Source organism: Pyrus communis, chromosome 3 (genome assembly GCF_963583255.1).
Source record: "Pyrus communis chromosome 3, drPyrComm1.1, whole genome shotgun sequence".
Taxonomy (NCBI): domain Eukaryota; kingdom Viridiplantae; phylum Streptophyta; class Magnoliopsida; order Rosales; family Rosaceae; genus Pyrus; species Pyrus communis.
Genome location: NC_084805.1, coordinates 16843007 through 16866712, shown reverse-complemented (window position 1 = coordinate 16866712; position 23706 = coordinate 16843007). Strand labels below are relative to the sequence as shown.

The window sequence follows — 23706 nt, the reverse complement described above, 5'->3', positions numbered from 1 at the left end:
ATCCAATAATCATGCATATTACCTATTTCAAGAGCAGTTAAGAAGGATCGCAAGATACCTGGAATATCTTGTTGTGTCATGCCTTCTTTTCCAGCCAAAAAACCAGCAAGCTGTCCAAATAGAGCAGTTGGTTTGTTGTCACCCTGACTGGTTGATCCTTCATTCTCTCCACCACCTTGTTTCTTGTGAAGAAAGGCAGCAAATTCATTTATCAGCATGGCCGGATTGGATGTGAACATCTGTGCTTCCTCGGAATGAGAAGTCACGGTATGGTTTGCCTTGGGTGATGGGTTGTGTGCTCCTCTAGTGAAGCTCTTGTTGCTGTCCCTCGAGTGCTTGGGCCTTAGTTCAGGATGGAGAATCCAGCAATGGTCTCGTGTATGTCCACCAGTATCGCAATAGCTACACTTCACAGTAGGTTTCTTTCCTTTATATCTTCTCTATTCACTAGCCCTGTGGTTTGAGAAATATACCCTAGATTCTGGTATATTTGACTTTAATTCCACAGTCATGATTTTCCTGCGAGTTTCTTCCCTTTGGATAGTAGCACACACACTTGAGAAGGAAGGAAGTTCAGGATTCATGAGGACATGACTCCTGAGATCTTCGTATTCAGAGCTCAAACTTGCTAGAAGCTGAAAGATTTTATCTTCTTCAGCTCTCTTGATCAGCACGGCAGCGTCAATGGTGTGTGGCCGATAAACATTCAACTCGTTCCACATGGTGGTCAACTTGCCAAGATGATGCACAAATGAGTTCCCTTCCTGTTGTAGACCAGCAATATCCTTCTTTAGCTGAAACACTCGAGCTGCGTTATTCTGATTCCCATACATCTCTTTGAGATTTTTCCAGAGATTGTACGAAGATTCAGCATAACTGAAGATTTCTGCAATTTTTTGATCCATAGAATTGAGTAGCCATGACATGACCAGCTGGTCCTTGCACAGCCAATCATTGTAACCTGATGAGGATGCATTGGGCGCTGGGATCGCGCCATTAACATAACCCAGCTTCGATCGTCCTCCTAACGCAAGTGTGACAGCCCTCTCCCACGGGAGATAGTTGAACTCATTCAGTAGGACTGAACTGAGACGTTGATTTGGATTAACATCCACGTCTAGATGAGATGGGGAAGACGCAGCATGTGAGTTTACTTCTTCGCCTTGCACGGAGCTCCCTTCAGCCATGATAGAGAAGAAATAGAAACAGGAGGACAGTATTCAGAAGCAGATCGATGGAGATCACTGCTCTGATACCATATTGAAATTTGAATGTCTATTTCTCATTATATGAAACAAGATACAAGAAAAGCTCATATATATGAGCGGAAGAAAAGGAGAAAACAGAAGCATAAATCAAGGGACAACACTTTCCTTGATTTATGCTTTACCAACAACTAAAGATAAGGACAACAAGCTAACAACTAAAGCAAGGTAGAAATCCCTTGAATTAGTGAGAATGACAACTATGACAGCCATACACAACCATACTTTAGTTGTTAGACTGCAGTGCACCATACATACACCTATGTCTGCCGACTAGAGTTTGAGATTTAACTTAGACTAACCCTAGAACTTCTTCCAATATTTTGTATCTTCTTGGGTCCCATGGATATTGATATTAATCAGACAACTTGATAAGGATTCCATTTGAATGGCGTGAATGCTTTCAAAGTTTGAATGTATATTTTCTTCAGAGGAAGGGTTTGGGCAACTTCCCTTCTACTTCTCTATATTTTCATGTCTACCGTTGAATTTTCTGGAGTACGTGTCTGTAACTAATTTGTGCAAATAGTCATTTGTGCAAATAGTCAATGTCAGCTCAAGTCAACTACTACTATTGGTGAAGTAAAATCTGCTCTAGTTCTATTCTATCCCATGCATCTCAAATATCGGATGTTCTTTCGTCTATCTATAACCAATTACTCGCTTCATTTGCTTGATTTTCAGTGTTAATTAGATACAGTAGAGATGGAGTTCATCGGATTCTGTCAAGTTTTCATCACCATCATGACTCTGCTGTACATGTGGTGCAGATCATTAACATTTTCTTCTCGGGATTCTTCTGCTGCTACCGAGCATGATGATGATGGTGGTGATATCCCCCTTTCTCGTGAAAAGTACGATATCTTTGTTAGTTTCAGAGGTGAGGACACCCGCCTTGGTGTCACCAGCCATCTTCATGAGGCCTTACGTCAGAAGAAAATCGAAACATACATAGATTACAGACTTAATAGAGGAGCCGACATCAGACCTGCCCTTCTAGAAGCAATCGAGAAATCTACAGTTTCAGTAGTCATTTTCTCACGAAACTATGCTTCTTCCTCGTGGTGTTTGGATGAACTGGTACATATGCTGAAGCGCAAGGAAAAATACGGGCAGATGGTTATACCTATTTTTTACGACATCAACCCATCAGATGTGGGAAAACAACAGGGGAGTTACGCAGATGCATTTTCTCAACTTGAGAAACGTTTCAAGAGCAGGATTGACAAGGTGCACAACTGGAGGGCCGCTTTGAAAGAAGCATCCGGTATATCTGGATTTGATCATTCCAGCAAAACAGGGTAACTAACTCCCTAACTTAATTATACAAATTTCTATATTTACTCAAAGTTTGTCTATTCATAACAGATTCATTAAGGAAGTTTATACTAATAAACAATTGTTTGTCCTTCATAATTCTATATGCCAGGACAGAGGCCGACTTAGTTAAGAAAGTTGTCGACACTATTTGGAACATATTGATTCGCGAATCGTCATGTGATTTAAAAGGCCTGGTTGGAATTAAAACCCACATTGAACAAATTGAATTGTTATTATGCATGAATGATACAGTAGATGTTTGCACTGTAGGCATTTGGGGCATGGGTGGTATTGGCAAGACCACTGTTGCTGAGGCTGTATTTCGCAGGCTCTATTCTAAGTTTGAAGCTTGTTGTTTTCTTAAAAATGTTAGAGAGATATCAGGACAAACAAATGGACTAGACTGCTTGCAAAATAAACTTCTTAGTGAGATATTAAAGGAAAAAGATCGACCCATAGGATCAACTTTTGTTCGAGAAAGACTCAGCCGTACAAAGGTCCTTGTTGTTCTTGATGATGTGAGTGATCCAATGCAAATGGAGCATCTAGCTGGCGATCATCTTCGGTATGGCACTGGAAGTAGAATCATTATAACAAGTAGAGATAGGAACACACTTAAGCAAACTGTTGAAGATGACAAGATATATGAGATTGAGGGATTGAAACCGGATGACGCTTTTCAGCTCTTTCATTTGAATGCTTTCAAGAATAGGACTCCTACAACAGATTATATAAAGTTGTCACTGATGGTGGTGGATTATGCTGGAGGCAATCCGTTAGCTCTTAAAACGATAGGGTCCTCATTTCATTGCAAGAGCAAAGAAGAGTGGGAAGACGAATTTAAAAAATTGAAACAATTTCCAAGTGAAAAAATCCAGAAAGTGTTGAGACGAAGTTATGATGAATTAGAAAAAAATGAGAAGGAGATATTTCTGGATATAGCATGTTTTCATAAAGGAAAGCGTATGGATGATGTAAAAAAAATGTTTGATATTCGTGGGTTCTCTGCAGCAGCCGGAACTAGGGTTCTCATTGACATGTCTCTCATATCAGTTGTTTCGACATGGAGAAAAATAGAGATGCATGATTTACTTCAAGAAATGGGCAGGAAAATTGTTTTGGAGCAATGTATTGAAGAGCCTGGAAAACGCAGTAGGTTGTTCACGGCTGAGGATGTGTATCATGTATTGAGAAATAACACGGTAAGAGTCAAATGCATTCACTTTCCTAAGAAGAAAAATAAAAACTAGCAAACTTTTGATGAACAAGTCGGATTCCTATGAAAGCAGTTTCAATTAAGTTTTGTTGTATATATGTTGTATTCACATTTATACTTTGTTCTTGATTGTCAGGGAACAACATCGGTTCAAGCCATATTCTTTAACAGATCTGAGTTTGAAGAACTTGAATTGAACGATGCAGATTTCAGATCGATGTCTAAGCTAATATTGCTCAGTGTGGATTTTTCTAAGACTGGCGACTACTGCAAATTAAGGGTTTCTCTACATCTTCCAAATTCTCTTCGTTATCTTTACTGGCGTGGATATCCTTTGAAATCTTTGCCGTTAAAGTTTTCACCGGAAAGTCTTGTTGAGCTTCATATGCCCAACAGCCATGTTCAACAGCTTTGGAAAGACGACAAGGTATTTATTCTTATTTTAGTTCATGTATAAATGTCATGTAGAAAGTCACGATAAGTAGTTATTAATTCTTGCTATTTCTCTTCAACTTTTTCTACAGAATCTGATGAACTTAAAAGTGATCAATCTTTGTTATTCCGAAGATCTAACTGAAGTGCCAAATCTCTCTCGGAGTCCAAAACTTGAGCATATAAATCTTCTTGACTGTGAAAGTTTGGTTAAAATACCTTCGTATTTTGAATACCTTGACAAGCTTACTTATCTTAATCTTGGATGTTGCATGCGTCTCAAACATCTTCCTGAGATGCCAGGCAATATTGAATTCTTAAGTTTAACAGGCACTGGTATAAAGGAATTGCCTTCATCAGTTTGGTCTAATGAAAAAATATCTAGGCTTAACATTGGATATTGCAGAAACCTTAAGAAACTTCCAAGCGGCAGATGTAAGCTGAAAGTCTCCGGTACTTTTAATCTAAAACACTGTTACTCTCTTGGCGAGTTTTCGGAGCTTCCCAGGGATATAAGTGTATTAGATTTGACTGGAACAACAATAGAAGTATTGCCTGTATCATCACTGGAGCGCCTCTGTAGTCTCACCACAATTCAACTGAAAAATTGCAAAATGCTCGTGACTCTCCCGACCGGCATTTGTACGCTGAAATCTCTTAAGGAACTTGATCTCACTGGTTGCTCTAAATTCAATAAGTTCCCAGAAATCTTGGAGCCTATGGAACAACTGGAGTTTCTCAGTTTAGAAGGAACATCGATTAAAGAACTACACTCATCAATCGAGTTTCTCTATGTTCTAAAAAAACTTCGACTGAAAGGTTGTGAAAAGCTTAAATGCCTTCCAACAAGCATTTGTAAGTTGAAATCTCTTGAGGGACTTGATCTCACTGGCTGCTCTGCATTTTACGAATTTCCTGAAATATTGGAGCCAATGAAGGATCTGGAGTTTCTTTGTTTAGAAGGGACATTGGTTAAAGAGCTTCCGTCATCAATCAAATATCTAATTGGACTTGAAACACTAGATCTTCGTCTGTGCAAGAACTTTGAGTTTTTCCCGAACAGCATCTACAGTTTAACCAAACTCAGAACTCTCAGCTTCTTTTCCTGTTGGAAACTTGAAACTTTGCTTCCTGCTACTGTCTTAGTCAGTTTGCTTTCTTTGGAAGTACTAGACCTCAGTTACAGCGGTATATCCGAAATCCCTCCTGGCCTCATTTGCTTAACCTCATTACGTGATTTAGATTTAAGTGGAACCAAAATTAAGAACATACCTGCAAGCATAAAACAAGCTTCTCAGCTGTCTCGCCTGTGCTTAATCATGTGCAATAGTCTTGAATCATTACCAGAGCTCCCGGTGCTATGTTGTCTTGAAGCAGATGGCTGCACATCCCTGAAGACAGTGTCAAGTTCAAGGACTGCACTCGTACAATGTTGGGACAAATTTGAACTTTTTCCAGGGGTGCAAAAATTTTCTAATTGCCGAGCATTGGATCAGAATGCAAAGAGCAACATAATGGCTGATGCACAGCTCAGAATTTTGCGAGTGGCAACTGCATCATCCATGTTTATAGAAGAGGATAATGTCTCTCTCTCTCTCTCTCTCTCTCTCTCTCTCCCTTTTTTTCTCACTCTTGTGATTGAATTGAATACAAATGCATCTTTGCTCTCTAACAAATTAGACCTGGAGCAGCTTCTATTTTCTTATCATTTAAATAATACGATGTCCACCAATGTTATAGGAAAAGTACCCTTATCGGCGGCCTTTGGTTACCATTGTATGCCCGGGAAGGCAAATTCCAATTTGGTTCAGCTATCAAAATGGGGGATCTTCGGTAAACATCGAGCTTCCACCAGATTGGTTTCGTGCAGGGTTCTTGGGTTTTGCTTTCTCTGTTGTTGTTGCATATGGCCAATATCCGCTTTTGAGGTTGGGAGTTAATTTCATTTTAAAAAATAATGACGGTGAAAGCCAGGATATCAGTCGTCATTTCATTTTTCCGTGTGGATATGGAGAACGGCATGACTACATTTTCAATCCATATCACATGTATGTGTGGTATAACGCCTTAGAACTTGATAAGGAAGCAAAACTCTCCAATGACTTTTGCAAACGCGTCACCGAGGCCTCTGTTCACTTCTTTTGCCCACGGAATTGTTCAGACCAACTCGTGTCCTATGTGAAAGTGGAAAAATGTGGGATCTGCCTGTTGTATGCCGACGATGCTGAGAAGTTAAAATGAGAAGTCATTTCGAAGGAGCCTGAAGTAGTAGCTGATTTGCGACAAGATGAGTCTGAGGCGAGTGGAAGTGATGGGGGAGAAGCCATTCGAAGTGATGAGAATGAAGCGAGTGGAAGTGGATGATGACATTGGCAATCGTGGATTGTTCTGGACTACAACCAACCCATGTGTAAGGTATGCTTCTTTTCTTTTTACTGAAGTTTATTTTACAAAGTGGCACTGGCTGTAAAGAGATGGGTTTCAGCTTGAAGTTGAACGTACGGCTTCATTCAAAGGATCAATATCTGTTCCATAATCTTGTTGCAGCCTCCACATTTGCATGCTGCTAATTAACATTACCAATTGTTTTGATTTGAGGCCAACGTCAAGCACTAAATCAATTTGAACTCACAAATTATTGCTGTAAAATTGAAATCACACATATAACATGAAATGACCACGGTTGCCGTGATACTTTGGAGCCCCCCATGGCCAAGAACTTCCTTCTCCTTGATGACTTTTCGCCTTGTCAACATTTCTTTTAGATCCACCACCGACATGAAGCTGCTTTTACATTTTTTTTTTGATGTAGAGTGCTTCCTCCTCACCTTTAGACGAAACCCATCCCATTTGTTTAGTCATAGCTTCTTGATTGGCAAACAAATTTTCAAATTCAACAAGTGATGGTTGAGTTAGCCATCCTTGTACAACAGCAAAATACTGTTACATACCCTTCCTTAAAATATTATATTTTATTTCCGAGATGTGAAATGACTATTTTGCCCCTGAGTAGGTGTCCTAATTAATTTTCGAGCCTCAAAATCCAATTTCTTATACTTTCTGTGTTTCCCTGATCATATTCATGTACGTGTACATAACGTCGAAAATTAAATTTGAATCGAAGCCTCGAGGGCTTATGGTATGATCTTTTCAAGAAAATTAAGCTAGAAGTAAATGCAATAACGAAATCAAAGATAAAAGTGCTGTCATCTTTCTCATAGCTATCAAAGAGGCGCAACCTGACAGATATATAGTAGAATGAAATGGAAACCCTAATGATTTGGTGCTCTGCACCATACTGTAACTATTGGGAAAAGGTATACAATATGCCAGCTAAATAATAGATATATCATATAAGGGTCTAAATGTAATTGTCCGCATCAGCTTAATTATATTACAAATTTTTTTTTGGGGGGGGGGGAGGTTGTATTTTGGTAATTTAAGGGGTTTAATCCGATTTGACACCCCCGATTTTGGGATTGGCACCAAAAAGCTTTGGGGGTGTTGCTTGTGGATGAGATGGGTTCTGGTTTTGGCAGTGATCTTGGTGGCATTGTTGGTCCCCAATTTTGCGGATTTCATGTCGTTGGTGGGGAGTGGTGTGTGCTGTGCATTAGGGTTTGAGGTGCCGACTCTGTTTCATCTGATCGTGTTCAAGAGTGAGATGGGGTAGGGGCAATGGTGCTCTGATGTGAGCATTTTGGTGTTGGGTGGGAGTTGTTCTTGCGGTTTCAGGAACTTGGTCTGCTCTCCAGGAGATATTTGCTGCCAAAGTATAGGAGGGTTATAAGAGTTGATTTGTACTTTGATTAGCATAGATTGAATGATTTTATCTGTATGACTAAAAGATTTGCCGCACCCCTTGTAAGTTCGTATACTGGCATCGGGATTTTTGCTGGGGCTGACGAATCAGAGGAAGACAAATCCAAAACCTCATGTACCTTGTTCGAGCCTGTCGACCAATTAGATGACTATGCTAAAAGTATTAACAGTATATTACTCCAATTCCGCCGTGTCCAATTCGGAAACTATGTAAGTATTTTGACGAGTAACTCAGCATTCAGGGGTATCATATTCGTGTCACCACCCCCAGAGCGTATCTCAAAAGATGTGGCTAGTGTGTTCGCAGTCCTCGATTGGGAATCACTGGTCGTGACACTTCCCAAACATGTGGCGTTCAAAGGCCACAATGGTAACTACCTCAGCGTCCGCTTGAACGACGGACACTCATATCTGCAGTTTCAACCACCAAAATTGGAGATCAAATGCTGGGGAACCAGGTCTTCACCAATGCGGACGGGAGCATCCGCATAAAGTCCAATTCCTCGGGCAAATTGTGGAGGCTTAGTAAGGATGATTGGATCGTCACCGACTCCGATGACTCCACTAGCAACGACTGACACACCTTGTGTTGGCACATCAAGGTCGGCAACAATCTCAACAGGAGCAACAATAATTTCTGCACGAGGTATACCGTCACCCAAACAATCACAAGTAGTGAAAAGGATACTGTTCGTAAGGTTGTGCTGCCGGCAATGACTAGGGTGATGGTGAGGCAACTATCAACGGTGGCCTGATGTGATGTTCCCTTCTAGACCCAGCGTGACAGTCTTACTAGTGGGGAATTAATTACCAGCAACATGGATGATGGCATCTACAATGGTGTCAATACCTTCGACTTCAAGTTCGAGACCACAGAAGAAAAGCTTTGTGACGCAGCACGAAGCTAAGAAGGATTACCAGTGTAAATCCTTGTAGAACAAAGTCTGAAGTCCACCAGTTAGATAGAAATCCCAAAAGGATAGTTTGATTAATTGATTGAAAGATTGAAAAGATGATTACAAATGAGAAGACAAATGGCTTAAGTAAACAGCTAGACTATTGTTTTGACGAATTTTTGCAAAAGATGGCTCAAGCTACTTTTGTGGGAGAATTGAACCCCTCTTCTACGACCGCATCAGAAATGAAGGTAGCGGTCAACCAAGCTACTTTTCTTTATTGCTCCCCTCTTCCTTCTTTTAATTTTATTGCAAGCGTAATAATCGAATTTTTGTCCTACATTAGACTCCTTCACTTGAAAAGAACTTGACCTCGAGTTCTCCTTGAAACGATCTTGATAGCTAGTAGATAACTTCCTTGTTAAGCATAAATTCTTCAACTCGAGAAGCCGAACCTTCAATGTTCTTAGGTGGAATAATCATGAAGTTAATTCCATAAACAAGATTAAAATATGGCAAACAATAATCAAAATATTTTTCCTCCTCTAATTTTCTTGTTTGATCCACAATGAAATTTAACTCCAATTTATTAGATTGATGATTCTCCAAAGTCATAACTGACACGCCCTGATCCTGATTTTCTCAATACATCAGGGTAGGCACGTGCTGGTTGACACCTGAAGGTAACACAAGCCATTTAGAATGCATGACAATTAAAAATACGAATAAGATAATAGAAATTTAATTATAAATATTATGCAAATGAGGAACATGTTTAGAACATATAACTAATTAGAACATTAAAGGAAATAATATAAAATTGAATGAATAAAAGAATGGGTCCCACGCTGAGAGAACTCGAAGATGCCGATGCGGAAGTGCCTTGACGTCGGGATTGTACGCCTTGTTTCTAACTCTTGAAGGGGGCACAAAACAAACATGAGTGGACCAAATTGATATACATATATAATAAAACCGTTATCAACATACTAACCTCCAAAGTTTTATGAAAACAATAACATAATATGTAATAGGTTTTTCCGAAAACCTTAGCATGCCGTAAAACATATCTCGTATATAGTGTGCTAACTAGTGGTATTAGTATTAGTAACAGTATCAGAACCCTTCATTTGCCAAACAGGCATATCTATCACTTGCCAAACAGGCATAACAATATCATTTGCCAAACATGCATGTATATCATTTGCCAAGCATGTATATCAGTGTCATTTGCCAAACAGGCATATAGTGACCACTAGGTATGCACAAAACGTTGAACATAATCTTTCTAAAACATAGGTACATATATCTCAAAATCATCTTCATAGTATAAAGTCATCCATCGTCTTTACTATAAAGAAGTGTATGAAAACATGTTCTAATTAGTATATTGTCATCCATAAGATATTCTATAAAGAACACGGGTTATAGGAAAAATAGTAATAATTCAAACTCTAATACCATTCTGTCACATCTCAGACCAGCTCCGCCGTAGCACAATACTGTCCGCTTTGGGCCACGCCCTCACGGTTTTGTTTTTGGGAACTCCGACGAGAACTTCCTAATGGATCACCCATCCTAGGATTGCTCTCACCCGAACTCGCTTAACTTCGGAGTTCCGATGGAATTCGAATTCAGTGAGTTCCCAAAAGGTCTTGTGCTATATAGAGATGGGCATGTACATATAAGGCACATCACCCCCTCTCCGTTGATCGATGTGGGATGTAACAATAACAATTTCAGAATCACCCATACCTTGAATTTCTTGAGTCTCCACTTATGAGTTCTCATGTTCCGGGAGATAGTCTTCAACATGATTCTTAACAAGCAAATTTCTTGTTCTTTTTCTTCCACCTTGACCTCCATCGTTTCTTGGCAAAATGAAAATTCAGTCTTCATCATTGTAGCTTCTTTTCTAATGATTGCTTGACCCATTCTTACCAAATACAATTTGTAGAGATCAGGAAAGAATTGCTTAACAATTAGGCGCTTCAACCAACGTCAAGTTTGGATATGATTTTTACCTTGTTGTCGCGTAGACACTTGCATTTGATCCCACCATAAACACACGTCACCATCTAAACAAGAAGCAATCTAGACTTGGTTGTGTCTTGAAATGTTTCTCTACATCCTCAACCCACAAGAGAAAACCTTCAATGCAATCACTTCCTAAGAAAATAGGAATATCTTCAACATCAACTAGTAGAGGTTGGCTCAGGGCAATTCCTTCTGCGCACACCGCATTTATTGTAACAACCTTGCGATCAACGTCGCTTAAGGTATATCTTCCCCCACGATTGATTGCATTTAGAATAGGGCAAATACCTGCTCTGATACTAATTGATGTGTGAAATCCTGTTCCTGAATTTCACTATTGCAAACTATGTATTTACATTAAGGAGATTCTATATTATTTTTGGAAATTTAAATTATTTTTAGATTTTAATTACTTAATTACAAAGTTTGAATTTTTGAAAATAATTATTTAAATCCATAGACCTTCAGGGGTCACTCTTAATGTTTTTGAATTGAGCTCAACCCCACGAGCACATAGGTGAAGGCCATTTGTGAATCGGGACGAGAAAAGAGAAGTTATGCACGTTAGAAGTTTCTTAAATAAAATAGGGATTTAATATTTTTAGGGGTTCCTATTAATTTGGGAAGGGACCAATAAGAGGGCGGAAATCTCAAAAAAAAAAAGAAAAAGAAAAAAAAAAAAAAAAGAATGGCTAGAAGCCTGATGGCAGCAAGTGAGAGAGGAAGAAGAAGAGGCGCGGGAGAGAAAGGAGGGAGTGCATTGGCTGCCCAATCAAATAAAAAGGAGGACAGACCAATGAGAGGCAAGAGAAAGGAAGAAAGGAGAAGGAGGGGAACTCTGCCAGATCCCCTTGACCCAGTTTCCCCTATGACCAGACCCAGTCGCTACAAGGTAATCCCGACACCTTTTACGGAAATTTTCCTGTAAATTGAAGCCACCCACCCCCTAGAATCAACCTAGCTACCTCTCATATTCCAATTCCACTAAAAAACCAACGGAAATTGGCTTCAATTTTGTGAAAAACCTACAGTGGGTGCGACGAGTTCGTGGCGGCAATTCCTAAAATCCTGAAGCTAAATCCTTCAATTACTACCACTAAAACACTCATCCAGAGGCTAGGAACAAAGCCCAAACAGGTTTGGGGGAAGCGGAGCACTGGAGGTGACAGATCAAGGCACACCCTTTTTAGGATTTCCAGCGAGTTCGAGGGAAATTGGAGCTTTTCTCGGCTAAATTGGCCTTAGCCACAGGTATGAAAATTACTCCCCTCATTAAGATATACATGCCTGCAAAATTTGGTAATTTTTTGAAATAGTTGAATTTTCCGGCGAGTAGGGGCGGCGCGTGGCAGCGTCACGTGGGCTGAGACCCCACCTGACCATCCTAGGAAAATTTTGATGCCCCAATTTCATATTTGACATTTTTTTTAGTGAAATTCTGAGGTTTTAATATAGTTTCGTAGTTGACCATCTAGCTGGCCATCACGGGGTCATTATATGAATTGACGATTTGACCGTTGGATCGGCACCAAAGTTAAATATGTAATAGTACATAATATTTGAGTACATTAGGAACTTACATATTGGGAATTTGACATAAGGATCTTCCTGAATTGGATTTCTAAGTTCGTAAAATCAAACGTTGACCGCTACTTGAATTTGCGATTGACGGAGATCCAACTGATGTATTATAATGAAATTTTAGTATGTTGTTCTAGAAGAGTAGTGAGACTCTTGGGAAGTTACGGATCATAAATCTGATAGGCGAATCTTTGGTTTAGATTACTAGGATTATGGACCTTACCGTTGACAGAGATTTGACTTTTGGTTAATATGTTGAGAATTGATCTTAAATATTAAAATCAACATTACTAGAGACTATGTGGGGCTTAGTGGGCCTATATTGGTTAGTGAGCTATCCCAGTTAATATATATACCTCGGTTCACATATATGGGATGTCTTATTGTTATATATATATATGTAGTTATTTTCTTGATAACAAGAATGATATGTATGATAGCTGTTTTGACAATGTGAGATAGAAGTATCATGTAGAACTTATATGCTTGTGTGACAAGTTAGTTAATGACCATGAAAAGTTGATAGTGCAGGTGCCTACGTTGTAACTTATAGGGGTTGAGGTATGAGTAGGCTGTGTGTTGAATTTACTGCACCATGTAGCAGTGGTCCTGCTTGGTATATCCGCAATGGGGGACCATGCATATTTCAAGGGTGATCATGCTTGGTACATCCGTGATGGGTGATCATCGCCTGCACGATTAGACTATGCTTATGGTTTTGCTTGGTATATCCACGATGGGGGACTATACGCATTCTTGGAGTGATCATGCTTGGTATATCCGCAATTAGTGATCACTACCTAGAGCTATAGGATACAGTCCTGCTTGGTATATCCGCGATGAGGGACTGTTAGGGGTGATCATACTTGGTACATCCGCGATGGGTGATCACTGCCTACATTATTAGACTATGCATGTGGTTCTGCTTGGTATATCCGCGATGGGGGACCATACATATTCTAGGAGTGATCATGATTGGTATATCCGCGATGGGTGATCACTACCTAGAGCTAGGATATGGTCTTGCTTGGTACATCTGCGATGGAGGACCATACTTATTTCAGGGGTGATCATGCTTAGTATATCTGTGATGGGTGATCACTGCTTGCACGATGAGATTATGCCTATGGTTCTGCTTGGTATATCCGCAATGGGGGACCATACACAGTCTAGGGGTGATGAGGATTAGTTGTACTTGGTACATTTTGATAAGTGATCATATTTTGGTTGGATTCCGTTGAGTGGTCCAGAATCCTTACTCTTGCTCATTTCCATAAGGTTAGCCCGACCCTAGATTTGAGTGAGTAGGAATTGTTCACAGTAGATGTTATGTTTATAAATTAGAATTATCATGTTATTACTTGGAATCCAGGTAGGGAATTATGTAGAATTCATTTATTAAATTTTGTGCGTTGAAATGCGATCTTATTGATGGATTAATGTAGTTAAATGTTAATATGGTGCATCTCTGATTCTTAGGATTGATTAATTGGAGTGATTGTGGAATGATGTTAGATATGATTGTTATTATTATAATTAGACTCGTTGACCAATGTGGCTAGAGAATAAAATTGTGCTTCGTTGACTGTTCTTTGAGATGGTGCATACTATGAATTGTGGAATGATGTTGGATATGATTGTTATTATTATAATTAGACTCGTTGACCAATGTGGCTAGAGAATAACCTTGTGCTTCGTTGACTGTTCTTTGAGATGTTGCATACTATGAATTGCTGTATTATGTGAAACATGGTGATTTATATGATTGAAATCTTGATGGTCATGTGGGTTTGTTATGTAGCCTTGAGTCTAGTAATTTCATGCTTGTCAAGTTCTAATGATTGATTGAGAAATGTTATGCCTTTCGGCTTGAACGGACTGTGATATATGTCAAATTGTAGTGAATGGTGAACTATGAATGGCTTGATCCTTTTTAGGGTATATAGGCAGTCTAACGAGGTGGTTAGATGTAGCCATAAAGTATACGAAAATTACTACACAATTCGAATATTTAATTATGCTTTGTACATATCCCGGAGGCGGGATCTGTTGGATATACGGATATTTGGTGACATCACATGTCGATCTTGGACGTATGTTGGGATCAGGGCGTGACATGACGTAGCACGAAGCTAAGAAGGATTATCGGCGTAAATCCTTGTAGAACAAAGTCTAGAGTCCATCAGTTAGATAGAAATCCCAAAAGGATAATTTGATTAATTGATTGAAAGATTGAAATGATGATTACAAATTAGAAGCCAAATGGCTTAAGTAAACAGATTACAATCCCTTGGGGCATCTCAAAAGACTTAGGTAATTAAGACGAAAATGAAAAGACAAATAATAAATCCCTTGAATTACCAATTCTCCAGTCACTTTTCTTTATTGCTTCCCGCTTCTTTCTTTTAATTTTATTGCAAGCAAATAATCAAATTATTGTCCTACCTCACTTTGACATCAATTCCACACTAGCTACTACATTGCAGAGTCTGTATCTGCAAACAGTCTCTAATAATTAATAGTATTGAGTGAGTATTTATCCAAAGGAATCTCCAATTTTTGGTAAAAATTGGTACTAGTTATGGGACCCATTATACATCAAACTTCAAATATTCGAACTGTCTATTTTTTTAAGTCTTCATTCATAGATCATCCTTACTAAAAATCAATTCAATTTGAAACCATTTACTTATTTGATTGTCATGATGAAATTTCAATGTTTTTAAGAATGTAGTGTTGGTCAATTTCTTTGTGTTCAATTAGATGTCTCAAACATTTTTGATTTGGCTAATATTTTGGAAGGATGATGTATAAAGTGAAACTTGAAAAATAGAAGTTCAGATCATTGAAATTCGATGTGGAGTGGGCCCCACAACTAGTCTCAATTTTTGCCAAAAAAATGGGATCCCTTTAGATAAAAGGCATGCTTGAAATATATGTTTAAGTACTACTGCACACGTCATGTATGTTTTAAGTTATTGTGGTTTAAATGTTCTTGTGATCCATGACCGGTGCATTCTTATGCCAGTAAGGCAATTGTGCCAATATGATGGAGTTGATGGGCAATCCAATTGACTCCCTCCTCACCCCACCCCACCTCCCCCAACCCCACCCCAAACAAAGTCCTCCAGCCCAGTCAAGTAATTGGGCTCCAGGCAAGTCCAATGGAAAAGTCAGACAATAATCCACTGGCTCAGCGCCTTGTCTATGTGATGCAAGGGTGCCGCCATTGTGACGCCAGCCACAATATAAATTATAAAAAAAAATTATAAATAATTAATTAAAAATATAAAAACTTATAATTTTTTTCTGTAAATACCTAAACATGTTCTTCGACCTTTCACTATATTTCAATATTTTCAAATACTTTCAATCAATCTTTTATTATTATCCAAAATTAAAAATAATTTTTTTATTATTTTATAAAATAAAAATATTAATATATTAATACGGATTGTCTGAGCTATTCAGTTTAGCAGTGGAGATGCACTTAGACAGTTACTGTTCATTTAAAGGGATTGAGTTGCCTATTGCCTAAGAGCCTAGCAACGCTGAAACTGCTTTAAGAGTGCTACAAAGACAGTTGAAAGATGGGAGTTCGTTGCTTATTTAGCCCTAGAACTTAACCTAATTAAAGACTACAGCTGCATTCATGTTTTCTTAACTATCATTATTCTTTTTTGATCCTGGGATCTTAATTAGTCAACAACTTTAACTCATAAAACATCAAACACTAGCTAAATTAACAAAATACTATATAGATCGCTAGTTGTTAAATGTTGGTGTTAATATTTGATATAAAACTTTTGTACGGAAACTTTGAATCAACGTCTGCAAGAAAATAATGTTGTTGAAATTATTAACCCAAACAATATCTGTATTTTACTTCGTGGGATGGTAGATTACAAATGTGTCCGGACAAGGAATATATAGAGAGGGTGGGGATTGTAACTCAACGAGTAGTTTTAGATTATAATATTACCTTATATTACTAGGGTGTATTTGTTGCACAGAACCATCTTGGACTGGACTAGCTTAAGGACTAAGCTGGATTGGTTTAGACTAGACTAAGCTGAACTAACTTAATGAAGCGTTTGGTGCAGTGTCGGAATAAGAAACTGGATAATAACACATTCTAATATAATTATTTAATCCAATATATATTAATATTTTATTATTTAATCTATTTTTCTTTGTTCTAAATTCTCTTCTTCTCTCTCGAAAATTCATTCCACACTTATAGATCATTTAAACAATTGCATGGAAAATCAAATATCAATTCCAAATCACAAAAAAAACAGTTCGAAATCAAAACCCAATTTAACTCAAAACCAAATGAAAACAAGAATCCTAAGTCGCTGCCATTGGCGGAGAACACACCGATGTCGTCCCTAATCCAGCCAATGTCTTTATCGTCGTCGTAGGCTCCGGCATTTTTGGCCTCCCATATTCCTTCAAGCGCACTGGGTGGCTCACCCACAACTGGGTTCACAAGATCTCGTCAATCGTGCAAAGCCGACAAGTCCGAGGTTGAGTTCGAAGCACAGTAAAGCAGACGACTAGAGTTGGACGGACGACGGTAAGAGCGGGATCTTCCTCAGTTCGAAATTCTGGGTTCAGGGTGAGGAGAAAGGGAGAGAGTGGTGGTGTGATCTTACTAGAGTTGGCGAGTTATGGTGTGATGGTGGCTGTCAATTCTTAAGAGAACAAAGAGCAGAGAGAAGATGAGAGGGAGCATACGAAGACGAAGCAGACGAGGTCTTAGCAATCCCATGGGTATTGGGAGGTCTCGCTAAGAACTCCTAATGAAGGAGTTTGTCTATGCGAGTCCCCTTTAATCTCATTAACCACAAAACCACTACGGAATGAACATAGGACTAGACTAATAGTTAGTCTAGTCTAGTCTAGTCCAATGACACTTAGTGAGGGCAAACAAACACCCCCCTAAAGCCTAGCAGGATTCAAATAATCCATTTAATTTGTTTCTAAGTATTTATTGATTTAATTCATAAAATTAGTTGCTTACATGCATGTGAAGTTGTGTACTACAGTGAATTGAACTCGTACTCTGTAGTGATAAATTGGGAAATGGGAGACTTTGGATTCGGTCCCTAGTCATTAACACTCTCTAACTAAAACCTTAATGGTATTCAATTTTTGATCAAAGTCACTTGATTTTGAAAACCTCATTATATCAATATTAATATGTATATTTCTATATGTTTGACATTTATGAGATTTATAATCCCATATTGTGTGTGTGTGTATATGACACACCCTGACTGAAATCAAGGCATGTTGGCCGTCACGTGACAGTGACGTAACCATGTGCACAGTGTGGAATCGATAAAGAAATAGAGAAATATGAGATGATAAAAACCAACTACCAAAGTACTAGCATGAAAATAAGTGTGAAATACACAACCAGAGCATAAGTAGCCTAATGTCAATCCAGCTAGATAAGTACTAATTAAATAACACTCAAAGATAATCTTACATTGGTAGTCTGTCAGAACTGCCTTGAAGCCCTCGCAAGCCAGCAACGAGAATTCATACCTAGAACCTGGAGGGGCGCAAAACAGAAAGTGTGAGTGGGCAAAAACAAAGCTTTTCCAAATCATTTCATTTCTGAAAAGTTGTAACCCCTTGCCGTAAAACTTGTATAACTTTCCCAGAAAATAGAATATATAAACATATATCAAACCTGGCTCTAATACCAAATTGTCACATCCCTGCCCGGGCCCCCACACATCCCGAGCTCGACTCCACCGTAGCACGATATTGTCCGTTTTGGGCCTCGACCATGCCCTCACGGTTTTGTTTCTGGGAACTCACACGAGAACTTCCCAGTGGGTCCCCCATCCTGAGAATGCTCTCGCGCGCTACTCGCTTAACTTCGGAGTTCCTACGGAACCCAAAGCCAGTGAGCTCCCAAAAGGCTTCATGCTAGGTAGAGATGATAATATACAAATAAGGATCACTCCCCTAGGCGATGGCATGCTTATGCAAGAAGGGAGAATGTATGTGCTGAATAATATGGAATTAAAGAAAGAAATTTTGGATGAAGCACATATTTCGGCATATGCAATGCATCCTAGAGGTACTAAAATGTATCATACCATTCGACCATTTTATTATTGGCCGGGTATGAAGAGAGAGATTGCTGAGTATGTGAGTAGGTGTGCCGACGAGGACGTCGGGCCCCTAAGGGGGGTGGATTGTAACATCCCACATCGCCCAGGGGAGTGATCCTTATATGTATATTCTCATCTTTACCTAGCATGAGGCCTTTTGGAAGTTTACTGGCTTCGGGTTCTATAGGAACTCCGAAGGTAAGCGGGTAGCGCGTGAGAGCATTCCCAGGATGGGTGACCTACTGGGAAGTTCTCGTGTGAGTTCCCAGAAACAAAACTGTGAGGGCGTGTTCGGGGCCTAAAGTGGACAATATCGTGCTATGGTGGAGTCGAGCCCGGGATGTGATGGGGGCCCGGGCGGGGATGTGACAATATATATGTGGCATATAAATCCTAGATTTAAAGTCCCTCGTTATATTACAATGTAATAATATGAAACGGCTATAGGAAAAAGTTTTCAAAATTTTTAATTGAATAAATGAATAAAAACAATGTACTAATATGAAATCATAAATAGCAAAAGAATGTATTTATAGTGTTAAAAAATTGTAAATAAGCTATATAGTAATGTACCCAAAAATTCATATGGATACATTATTTTGATTGAAATTTTATTATACCAAAATCTTAGAATAAATTTATTCATTTGAATATTTTACTTAAAAGACAAAATATTAAATTTTAGTATTAATTCCTCCCTATAATCTTTCAAAGAGTGATAATTCTTCTTACACTTTTCAGATTTTTTTAGTTTTTCACAAAATAAAATATTTTATTTTATATTTTTAAATAAGAGTACATTTGAAATTGAAAAAGGGGTACATTTATAGATTTTACATTAAAAAAAGGGTACATTTACACAACAAAAAAAAAATGAAGGTATATTTCACATATAAAGAAGTGGTACATTTATAAAGTAAAATGGGTACATTATAGATAAATTATGGGAACAAATAATTTAAAAAAAAAAAAAAAAAAAAAAAAAAACTAGACTACAAATAAATCTTTTAAAGAAAAGGGCAAAAAAAAAAGAAATTAATATATGGGTACAATTTAAAACTAAATAGAAATTTAGTACAAAGACATTGCGCTTGTTGAGAACCTAATTTTTCCTTGGGAAATCTAACACCACCAAGACATTGCGCTTGTTGAGAGCTTTCCATAGACACCAAGATCACTCAAAATAGAGATCTGACGGAGGAGAAATGACCAGGTCAACCAACCGGGTCGGTGACCCGATCGCCCCCTAAAACGGGTCTGCAATTAGACTTCCCTTTTTTGAAGCTTTTGGAACTTTCCCGAAGTTTCCCTCAATTTATAGCACTCTTACCAAAATGCCGTCCAATTTAAAACGCTTCTAATTTTTTCGTTCTAACTCAGAATTAGGATATGTTTGCGCTTGCACGCTCGTGGGATCAAGATCTAATAACAAACTCAAGAGTTGACACAAAAGGTTGAGTAAAATTCGAAATACCCCTCAATTCACTTTTTCTCAAAATCTAAGAATTTAACGAACTAACTTTAATTAAATCTCCGAAATATTTTAAATACAAAATAAATCACTAAAAGTTGGGATGGGATATCACATCAAGTGAGGGTTTGCTTTATGCAAGTTGGCAACTTAACTTTACAGATGATGTGTAGTTTGAAGGGTCAAAATATGTATGTTTTATGCAAAAAGTTTGGCAAATTACAATAGGGCCTCAAAAGAGCTGGGTTTTATAATTTTTCCTCCTTAAAACGGAAACGTGTCCTCTAAACACGTATCTTCAACTGATTGTTTACTGTACAAGATGCACCAACTAAAGCAAGTCAACTGCAAAACCAACCAATTTGAACTTATAAGTCATACAAAGTAACCAGTGGTGAACAAATAGATATTTCTTTTTAAGGCCACTAGAAAGGGTAACGTATTGTTTTGATACCTTATTGTCACACCTCGAATTTGGCATTATATATGTAATTATATATTATTATCATTATATATGCACTTATATATTTTTTTTCCCAGTTATTTATCCAAAACCATCCTCTCACCCTCTAACCTCTACTTTTCCAATAAAAAAAACCTAAGCCCTCTCTGTTGCAACTTCATATTTTCACTCATCTTGCCACGGGCTTCATCTCTATTGCTCCCGTTCTGGCGACTATCTCTCTTCGTAGTCCATCTCATCTTCTCCTTCATCAAATTGGGTTGTCTTTCTCCCTATCTTCATATATCAAGTTAATTTTTGTACAATTTTAAAGAATGTAGAGATAGAATTTAGGAATCTTTGTACTTTCTTTTAGGGATGTTGAGTTCTTTCAGCAATTCTTCCATCTATTTACTTCTTTTTCTTAAATGAATCTCTATAAAATTCTCATAATTAATTACAAAAGTTTTAAAAACCCAAAGAGAGTGGCCAAAACACATTTGGGCCTTGAATTGGGTTGAAAAAAAACCAAATTTTGGGCCAAAAGAGTGATCCAAAACAAAGTGGTAAATACCATTATCATACCATGCCGACCGAACTATTTGGCATGCCGAAATTCGATATACCGAAAGTTTGGCACGGTAATGGTAATAGATTTTGCTATACTAAAAATTTGGTAAGGTAATTGGTACGGTAATCGTACCAATACAACCCCATGTATATAGGAGAGGTCATTTTGGGACCACTATGTTGCCATTGATAGATGATATTGATTGATATGTTTCCTGTTTTCTTGAGATTCTCTGTGATCTCTGATTTTTTTTGTATAATTAAATCATTCATTTTATGTATTTCTTATATAGCAATTATACTTGTAAATCAAGCTATTATACTCATGTAATTCAATGATAATTCACCCTCAAGACCATCGAGGTATTTAGCCACTTACCTACCAAAGCATGTTGTCTTGCGTGTGAGGTCCAATGACTACAAGTGCTCTACGTCATCCGATTTGTGCCGTACACGTGTTAGGCTTGTAAATTCATCACATGTTAGGGGGCGTATTGAAAGTATCAATCCCACGTCGGGAAAACAAAAGACCTTGCATGCACTTATAAGTCATTTGGCTACTCCTCATATTGCTATTGGTTTTATTGTGAAATCTCAACTTTCTTCGTCCACAAGCTAGTGATAAGTCAGACCATGACATTGTTTCCATTTGAATGGCTTGGGTTGAATGCTTTAAAGGTTTCAACGTTTTGCGACTTTCTTGCTTGATTGGTTACATTCATCTATAATCAACCACTCGTTCCACTTCATTCTCTTTTTTAATTATACTCACAAACCGTATCAGGTTATTAGCTTGTGCATTGGGAGGAACAGCGAAAGACATGGAGTGTATCATGACTCTGTTGTCTATGTTCCGCATATCATTAACATTTACTTCTTCTTCATCTTCTGCCACTGCTGCCGATGCTGACGCTGGTGGTGATGCTGATATCTCTCCTCATTGGGAAAAATATGATATGTTTATAAGTTTCAGAGGCGAGGACACCCGACTTGGAATTACCAGCCATCTTCACGATGCCTTACTTCGGGAGAAAATCGAAACCTACATAGATTACTGGCTTGTGAGGGGAGAAGAAATTGGACCTTCCCTACAAAAAGCGATCAAGAAATCTAAGATTTCGGTGATCATATTCTCACAAAACTATGCTTCTTCCACATGTTGTCTGGATGAACTTGTACATATACTAAGATGCAAGGAAGCATATGGCCAGCTGGTTATACCCGTCTTCTATGACATCAGTCCATCAGATGTACAAAAACAACAAGGGAGCTATGCAGTTGCATTTGCTCAACTTGAAAAACGTTTCAAGAACAGTATCGACAAGGTGCACAAGTGGAGGGCTGCTTTGACAACTATAGCCAATCTATCTGGGTTTGATAATTCAAACAAAACTGGGTAATTAAGTAACTCCATAATTTGTATAATTTTTTTTCTACTTGTTATCATTTGATTCATACAAAATTAGTTTGGGCATACTTATTACTAACTATTGTTTGTCCTTCATAATCATATTATACTTGCCAGGACAGAAGCCGATTTAGTCAAGAAAGTGGTTGACGATATTTGGAACAAATTGATTCGTGAATCATCATGTGATTTAAAGGGCCTAGTTGGAATTGAAAGACGGATCGAGCAAATCGAATCTTTGTTATGCATTCATTCACCAGACGCTTGTATCACTGTAGGAATTTGGGGGATGGGTAGTATTGGCAAGACCACCCTTTCTGAAACTGTATTTCACAAACTTTCTTCCAAATTCGAAGCTAGTTGTTTCCTTAGAAATGTTAGGGAGAACTCAAAACAAACAGATAGACTATATCGCTTGCAAAATAAACTTCTAAAAGAGATATTAAAGGAAGAAGGCCTATCCATAGGGTATTCCCAATAAAAAAATTCATTAAGTGCTTCTAGTCTAAGTCAATAATAAAAAATCCATTAAGTGCAAGAAGAACAAAGAAAGCCAAAAAGTGTCTTAGCATGGCGTCTGCATCAACAGCAATTCATTCATCCAAGAGAGCTATCTCAAGGCTAAGCATATGACGTCTGCTATAACCTTGTCTCATACATATAAAAATTCATATTAAAGGTAGCTAATCAATAACATGAACATAAAAAATGATTTAAGCATAATGAATGAAACTAGAAACCCTTGAATTGATAAAAGAGTAAAATTAACTAAGACATAGAATTATCATGAAGGCTACATCGGATCCTTTAGCTACTCATGGCCATCAAATGATAGCAAGACATAATCATGACCATCATAATCACAAAGTCTGAAAAGATGTAAAAGAAAACCCTTGGAGGACCCTTTGTGTTTGGCTTCTCCTTAAGTCAGTCGTCCATCAATCTGATGAAGTGCGTCTCTTTCTTCCTTTCCACGTTGCTGCTCTACCCTTTTTTTACAACCATTCAAGGAATATATAGGTAGGTTTAGGTTAGGCTTTGCTTTGATGCAATTATTGAATCCCAGCCTAAACAGAAATCCCAACATGTTTCCTGATTCAATTTGGACTCCA

General features: G+C 38.1%; 2 protein-coding genes across 2 annotated transcripts; one reads left to right on the top strand and one right to left on the bottom strand.

Annotated features, from left to right (window-relative positions):
- Positions 1-440: 440 nt before the first annotated feature.
- LOC137728310 (uncharacterized) lies at positions 441-1187 on the bottom strand. The gene has a single exon (XM_068467130.1). The coding sequence runs from the start codon at positions 1185-1187 to the stop codon at positions 441-443; it is 747 nt and encodes a 248-aa protein (XP_068323231.1).
- A 713-nt stretch (positions 1188-1900) lies between these two features.
- LOC137727818 (disease resistance protein RPV1-like) lies at positions 1901-7237 on the top strand. The gene is made up of 4 exons (XM_068466651.1): positions 1901-2566; positions 2695-3787; positions 3938-4228; positions 4326-7237. Exons 1-4 carry the CDS (start codon positions 1971-1973, stop codon positions 6171-6173), a joined length of 3828 nt encoding a protein of 1275 aa, XP_068322752.1. The 5' UTR covers positions 1901-1970; the 3' UTR covers positions 6174-7237.
- Positions 7238-23706: the final 16469 nt, after the last annotated feature.